Source organism: Gracilinanus agilis, chromosome 2, assembly GCF_016433145.1.
Source record: "Gracilinanus agilis isolate LMUSP501 chromosome 2, AgileGrace, whole genome shotgun sequence".
Taxonomy (NCBI): domain Eukaryota; kingdom Metazoa; phylum Chordata; class Mammalia; order Didelphimorphia; family Didelphidae; genus Gracilinanus; species Gracilinanus agilis.
The window spans coordinates 545,329,504-545,337,734 of NC_058131.1; the positions used below are offsets into that span (position 1 = coordinate 545,329,504).

Sequence of the window (8,231 nt, forward strand, 5' to 3'; positions counted from 1 at the left end):
AAGGTCCTAGGTTCAAGTCCGGGCTCAGACACTTCCCAGCTGGGTGACCCTGAGCGACTGTGTGTCCCATTGCCTACTGGTTGTGGCCCTATGCTCCTAGAATGGAGTCCCAGGATAAAAAAAATAATAATAATAATAATAATGACCAAGCATAAGGGAGACAGAGGTAGCATAGAAAGAATGCTACTCTTTCCCACTGAACTCGAAATCCTAGGTTGTTGTTTACTTATTTTTCAGTTGGGTCCAACTATTTGGAATCCCCTTTTGGGGGCTTTCTTAGCAAAGATACTATAGTGGTTTTCCATTTCTTTCTCCAACTCATTTTATAAATGAGAAAACGGAGGCAAAAAGGTTAGATGACTTGCCCAGGGTCACACATCTAGTAAGTATATGAGGTCAGATTTCTGACCTCAAGAAGATTATCTTCTTGAGTTCAAATTTGACCTCATATACTGGAATATACTCTATTCCTGACTCCAGTTCCAGTACTATCTGCTGAACTACTTAGCTTCCCAGTAATAGGACCTTAGCTCAAATCCCAGCTTTGCTATTTACTACTTTTGTGATATTAAACAATTCACCTGATCTCTCTGGGTCTTAGTGTCCTCACGTATAAATCAAATGGATTGTACTAGATGATATTAATGGTTGCTTACAGATCCAGGTCTCCGAACCTAGGAGTCTAAATTGTCTGTAGATTATATGGATTACTACAGAGTCATTTATTCAAACAGATGTCTCTCCCACAGTAAAAATTTTGAGACAGATTGAGATGTTAGAGTTCAAATGAGTTTTCACCTCTAGACCATTTTCCTTTCTGATAATGCAATCATTTTTTAATTTGCATGAGTATTTTCATGTGTTCTCTGTGGGCCAGATTTAGTTAATAGTCAGGAAATCTTACCATTGGAAACCATCTACGTTGCCTGGGTTGGGTGTCAAAGAAAATGCATATATCTTTCCCTAGCAAATTATTTTTATATTATATATTATATTATTTATATTATATATATATGTATAAATATTATATATACATTAGCCCATGTCCCGGTGCAAAGCTAGGAAGATGTTGCTCAGTAAAATGGCAATCTCTAAAATCTAAAGACTCTTTTATATCTGATTTTGCTTGCAGATAGCCTTGGATACAAGTTATTGGACAGTCATTAACCATGTTTTCATCTGGGGCAGCGTTGCCACATACTTCTCCATTCTCTTTACAATGCACAGTGATGGCATCTTTGATATCTTTCCAAATCAGTTTCCATTTGTAGGTAAGTAACCATGTCAGCCTTCTTTTCCAGTCAGGTATATGCAGTGTCTGGTGTGATAACATTTGCCCAATGAGTGGATGGGTGTGATGTGGCTGAGTAGGGCTTCTGATAGTCCTTAGAGATTTTTTGGATGTTTTACTAACATTCTCTGAAAAAAAAAATCCCAGCATTCTTGTTTTCTGATGACTTCTCTCTACTCTCTAAATTCAACCATTGCTTGTAACAGGGAGGTACAGTTAAACAAAACAAACAGGCACATCTGAAAGCATATGCTTCGTTCCCCATACTGGTAGCCTACCACTTTTCTGCCAAGAAGCAAGAGATTGTCTTCATGTTAATCCTCTGAGGTCAAATTTGAACCCTGAATCGATCAGTTTTGAAATGTTTAAACATTTCTGTTCAAAAATATGAACTTAAGAACTACAGATATTTTAATATAGAAGATCAGAAAGAAGGATTATGTAGGAAACTATAACTGTTATTCAGTTTCTTTTTTCAAAAATCTTCAATTTAACACAATAATAATGAAACTGCAACAGCTAGGTGACATCGCTAGCAGGTCCTGTAGTCGGGAAGAATCTTCTTCCTGAAGTCAAATCTGGCATCAGATACTTAGTGGTGTGGCCCTGAGCAAGTCATTTAACCTAGTTGGCCTCAATTTCCTCATCTGTAAAATAGGTTGGAGAAGAAAATGGCAAACTACTCCAGTGTCTTTGCCAAGAAAACTCCAAATGGGGTCATGAGGAGCCTGACAGAACTGAAACAATTGAATGACAGCAATGAAATTGCTCTCCTTATCTCGTGTCCCTTTCAGAATTTCCTTCTGTTCTTTTCTGGGAATTTAAAATATTTCATGGATACCTTTTAAACTATTTTTTTTTTTGCATCACTGTCACTCCCCACCAGTTCCCCTGACTCTAGTATACGAATTCAACTAGCTTGGAAATCTACCAGGTAAAGTTAAGTTCTCTTGGTAGACCTCAAGCAATTGGTTATAGATTCTTGTCACCATACAGTTATGGAAAGAACTCTGAACTTGGATTGAGGAGATTGTGGTTCAAATCCTAGCTCTGGCACTGTGATTTTCAGGCAAGTCACTTCTCTAGGGCCTCACTTTCCTCATATATAACAGAGAGATAATATTTTAATACCTATTCACAGGATGCTGAAGAAAGTACCTTGTAAACCTTAAAGGGCTAAATAGAGATGTTGTCCTTAATGTTATTAATACATTCTAATGGCAGCAATCTTGCTGCTAGATATAAACCAATGAAGGCAAAGGCAGAAGTTGAGGTTTGCCAGATGCCAAATTATTTATAACAAGCTATCTTGTGATGATAGCAAAGACTTGGGGGAAAAAAGCAAAACAAAACAGATGTTCATCAGTTGGGAAAGTGGTGAAGAAAAAACCATGGTTTTTGAATGTAATTAATTATTATTATGCAGTAAGAAATATGAGAAACTCAAAGAAATGTGGGAAGATTTGTATGAACTGATGAATATTAAAATGATATATATATAATGACTGCAACAAGGTAAGGAAAAGATCACCAAAATTAAGTTGAACTCAGAATAATGGAATAAACTTCTTTCTAGAGAGGAGATAAAGAAACATTCCTCCTTCCCCACAGAAGAGGAGTTGAGGATTTCTCAGAAAGAATAGCATATGCATTATGAAACGTGGTCTCTCTGCATTAGACATTTTTACTTTGTTCCTTTTCTTTGTCACAAAGCTTAGTTCATTCTAGAAGGGGGTAGAAAATGACCATGATATAAAGACAAAACATGTCATAAAACAAACCATTCTTCTTAAAAAACAGTTCAACTATTAGCTGTGAAGAAGCAGCCATTTAACCCCACAGATGAACTGTTTTGTTTTTCTTCAGCTGCATAGTGACTTTTGCCTCACTGGGTGTGTTTCTGTATGCGTCTGTGTGTAAATGTATGGAAATCTTTAAATTATACCACTGATATTTTTATGTAATGTTAAGACTTTTATTGTTTACCAAAGGATTCCAGCTGTGCAGAAGACATGTTGGTTATACACAAGAATAAGCATATCAAGAAAGTAAAATTTTAAAATTATTTTTGTAAAAAGTTGTTGGGTTATTTTTTGTTGTTGCCAGTTATGAAAGTTCAGTGAGTTGGCCAGAAGCCCCCAAACCCTAAGAGAGCATGATAACGTGCATAATGGGGCTGGAACAACTGGATGTGAGAATGTAGTTTGTGTCGAGGCCTCCCTTTCCAGCTACAGAGCACATGCCATTCCAGGAATTAATTACTGAGCCCCAACGAGACTTTTCAAAAGTTAGATCAACACTGGGTTTTAAAAAAAAAAAATCCCTCTTAGTAGCCAACAGCAAACAGGAGTGTGGTTTTCAAGTGAATCTTGTTTTTTCCAGGCATGCCTGAGGGCACTAAGCATGAAGGATCTCAGAGAGACATTTAATTTCTTGAGTCAAGTTTGTTTATGCCCACATCTGAAGACAGCTGGAGCCAGCTGCAATTTGGTAGGCTGATTCTTCCTCCCAGAGCCTGCAGAGTCAGACATACCTGTCACTACCCAAGTCTCCAGAGCCAAAGCCCACTCAAATGGTGTTGCCACCTTGGGAATCTGGAGGGACTTGGATAATACTAAGCATCACCCAAAATCCTAGAAAACCAATAGAGGTGTGTTTGTTTGCATGACTTAAACAGAAGGGGCACCTGCTCCTAAAGGCTGATCATATCTCAAACTTGTCACCTCTTTTTTGAAAATGATCTCAGAAGGCAATCTGTCTACAAATTCACCAATCAAAAAGCATATTCTCAAATGATAGTCTTGGTTTGGGGCTGAATTCATAGAAAGGCCATTCTCTGGGACTGAGGGCGTCTAAGTCCCCAATTCTCCATTAACCAGCCTAGAAGACTTGGCTCAAAAGGATTCTTGTTGATGTTATAAGATGGGAGGCAGCAAGGAGTTAAAAATTATTCTCTTCCCAGAATGCTCACCAGTTTGGGGAAATAGTTGGCCTGGGTCAGCACATGCTGAGATACACACACTCCCACATTGAGATAGTCCCGTTCAATAATGAGACTGATTTTCCTGTCTTGAAGAATCACTTTCATTACATTCTACTTGAGATCACTCTTTATCTTCCTTGCTGCTAATGCTTCCCCAAGAAAACTGCCTTTTATTTATTTGAAAATTATGTATCTATATCTATATTTGTTTTCTCCCCACCTCCTTGAGGGCAGAAACCATTTCCTTTTTTTGTTTGTTTGTTTTTTGTTTTTGTTCGCCCTTGTCTATGCATCCCCAGATGCTCAGTAAATCATTGGTACTGTAGCTACTTAGGTACTTAGATAGTGCTTATCATATCATAGATACTTTAAAAATGCCTTTTAATTCTGGAAGAGTTTTGTGTGAGGTTTGTTACATAGAGAATAACATGTTTTTAATAATAGCACATATATGTATGGAAAATAGCTTGTCATTGGTGGCATTTTTCAGGCAAGCCTGGCTCAGAATCAAAACTGGATTAGCCTGGTCCAAAGCATACCCTACCTAGGTTTGAATAACCATCACAGTGTTTTCTGGGCAAATCCCCATGATGTCAGCCACTAGCCAGAGTTACAGGGGGAATGTACTCCTGAAGAAAAAACAACAAAAAAAAACATGTACCTTGTGCCACAGGCCACAGAGCAATACCCAATTGGCCTCTGGTTGCTAAATTGACCAGAGAAGGAAGTGACTTATAATTATAGATTTAATCTATCTGTTTTCATTGGCTTTAAAAAAACTAACCAATATATTTTCTTTTCTTTACTGATAGGAAATGCACGCCATTCCTTAACCCAGAAAAACATTTGGTTGGTCATTCTTTTGACAACTGTGGTTTCAGTCATGCCTGTAATTGCATTCAGATTTATAAAGGTGGATTTATATCCAACGCTGAGTGATCAGGTAGGTTTTGGTTTTGATTACCTATTTAATAAATTGGTTTTTGGTCTCTTTTCATCCTTCCTTCAAGACCAAGTACAGCTATAATTTCCTCTGTGAAGCCTTAGCGGATCACTCCCCAGTTTGAATCCTCCCCACCACATCTAACTCCTACCTACAAGTGACCTTTCCTTTCTCAAATATTTTTTACATTTCTCTTTGGACTCCTTCTATGCACATTTTTTTTAACCCTTACCATCTGTCTTAATCTATCTCTGAGACTCTTAGTTCTGCCTCCAGGACAAAAGGGCAAGGGTTAGGCAAACGAGGTTAAGTAACTTGTCCAGGGTCACACAGCCAGAAAATGTTTGAGGCCAGATTTGAACCAGGTCCTCCCAATTCTAGGCCTGCCACTTTCTCCTTTGTACTGCCTAGTTGTCCCATTATTAATGTTAATTATTTTCACATATATATTTTCTGAGGGACAGTATGCCATAATGAATAGAGGATTAGCCTCAGAACCAAGAAGACCTCGGATCAAATCCTGCCTCTGAAATATGCTGACTGTGTGACCTGGACAAGTCACTTAACTTTTCAGTTTTCCAGACAAGTGTCTAAGACTCTCACATTATAGAGAAGGCACCAACTTAAGCTTGTATAGAAAGTTCCTCAATGTCTAGGTGATCCTATACAAAAGAAATAATAGAGCTAGTCCTTAAGTCCTATCCTTTTTGCATTCTCCACCCTGACTCCCACCCCCCCCCCCCCCCGCCATTATAAACTCTTCAAAGGCAGAGATTATGTCTAACCACAGTGTATTGCACATAGTAAATACTAAATAAATACCTGTTGAATTGAGGACCAGTATTATTATAGATGATCTAAAAGAAAAGAAAGTTGGAAGAAAAGGGAAAAACCTATCAGAGTATCAAAAATGGCAATGTGTCAGTAAATAAGATAGGAATCATCTTGGGTATATAAGCAGCAAAGTGGCTCAGTGAAGAATGTGCTGGGTCTGTAGACAGGAAGACCTGAGTTCAAATCCAGGCTCAGACCCTCACTAAACATCATCTTACTGCATCAAATCCAGCCTCAGAAATTTCCTAGCTGTTTGACCCTTGGCAAGTCATTTAACCCTGTTTGCCTCAGTTTCTTCATCTACAAAATAAGTAGAGAAGGAAATAGCAAATCACTACAGTATCTTTGCCAAGAAAACCCCAAATGGGGTCTTGAAGAGTTGGACATGATTGAGAAACAACTGAATAATGACAAAGAAATTGTAGATATGTCTTAGGGAAAATAGTCCTGGATACATGAAAATGGCAAGTTAATTGAAAGTTAAGAGGTAGAGGAAAATGGAGTTAGTGTGGAAACCTAAAACTGCAGGAGACCAGGCTAGTAGAATGGAGGGGATGAATAAGAGAATCTTGAAGTTAGAAAAGATCTTTGAGGTGTAGTCCAATTCTCTACCTAATGCAATAATCTCCTCTGCCACAATTCTAAGAGTTTATTACCATCCTGTTTGACCACCTTCACAACAGGAAGTTGATTCCCTAATGAAGCAATATGTCTTTTATCACAGTATCATCATACCACTTCCCTTGGGTTTTCCAGATGCCCTTAATGGAAATCACTACTTGCAAAAGGGCTCCTTGAGCCCCATTGTCATTTCTTTTGGACACTCTAGGCTGACTCCAATTATGTAAGGTAAAATGATGGATGACCTGAAGAAATGAAAGATGAAGTTTATGTCTTCTTCAATTTAGAGTTAGGCCATGATTTGCTGTTTGAAGGCTTTCCCCTGATGTGAAAATCAGACGCCAAAAAGATCAGCAGAATCAGAGGAAAGCGGGCACAGGACCCAAGCCTCTGATCTTTGCCTTCATGGTTTTACAATGAAATGAGGGGACTGCTGACCATCCACCTAAATGTTGCCAAAATTCTCCCTAATTCACAAAGTGAAATGAGAGAAAATCAGCTTTGCTAGACTGGCAGGTCACAAGGACTGGGATATTCTGAGCCTCTATCATTGTTCTAAATCTAGTCTAGGTAACAAGTCCACAGAGGTCACTGACACCCTCAAGGGAGGGAAGAGAAAAATGTAGCATTTAGGGTAAGGGAGTTGCATTTTGGGTAGGAATATATAAATACATATATGTGTATGTGTACACACATAATATATAAACATATGTACATATAGTATGTATCTATATATATTTAAATCTTTCCTAAAGCAGACAGTGCACATTAGATGCAGAATTCTTGACAAAAACATGTTCCTCCTTATTTAACTTGACTGTACGGAGGTGGGATAAAGATTGCATTCGCCTTAATAAAACCCTTGTTGCCATCCTTCTGTTTTCTCTTGCCATGTTGATCAAAATTGGTCAGTGCAGTATTTCTACTATTTGGCTGCCACTAACCTGAGTGATTAGCTTTGTGATGAAGGTGAGAAGCCAGATAGACTTTTGAGAAAAAAACAGATGTAACAGCTGTCCTTGCTAGCTAATCTTGAGCACATCTGCCTCATCCTGGTCCTTTTCTTTCACAGATACGCCAGTTGCAGAGGGCCCAGGACAAGGCAAGACCCCTAAAGAGTCACAGACGTCAACCCCGGAGAACCAGCTCACGAAGGTCTGGATACGCATTTGCTCATCAAGAGGGCTATGGAGAACTTATCACATCTGGAAAAAATATGCGAGTGAAAAATCTACACCCGACATCAGGGTTGGGAAAGACGATGTATAATAGCACTAGCTGGATTGAAAATTTATGTAAGAAAACCACAGACACAGTGAACAGCTTTAGCCTGGATAGAACAGTGAAACTCTGAGTCAAGATGAATTTGAACTAAATAGTTTATCTTTTAAAACTTCAGCCTGGGCTGAAAGTTGACTGGCCTCCAGGGGTTGGGATTGGGGAATGGTGGTGGGGCAGATTGCCTCATTTCATTTTGGTCCATGTCAGATGTCTGCTTTAGTACCAGATCCAGAGGGGCATGTTTCACTGGAAAACATGGGCCAGATGGGGACAGTATG

At 38.7% G+C, this 8,231-nt stretch overlaps 1 protein-coding gene across 1 annotated transcript in view; it reads left to right on the plus strand.

Moving 5' to 3' along the window:
• The window catches only part of ATP8B4 (ATPase phospholipid transporting 8B4 (putative)), a 215,222-nt gene extending 207,196 nt beyond the window's left edge, over positions 1 to 8,026 (plus strand). Inside the window, exons 20-22 of the mRNA XM_044660050.1 lie at positions 1,133 to 1,271; positions 5,087 to 5,217; positions 7,745 to 8,026. Of these exons, the coding sequence (XP_044515985.1) occupies positions 1,133 to 1,271; positions 5,087 to 5,217; positions 7,745 to 8,026 (552 nt within the window). The remainder of the gene's footprint in view (positions 1 to 1,132; positions 1,272 to 5,086; positions 5,218 to 7,744) is intronic.
• Positions 8,027 to 8,231: the final 205 nt, after the last annotated feature.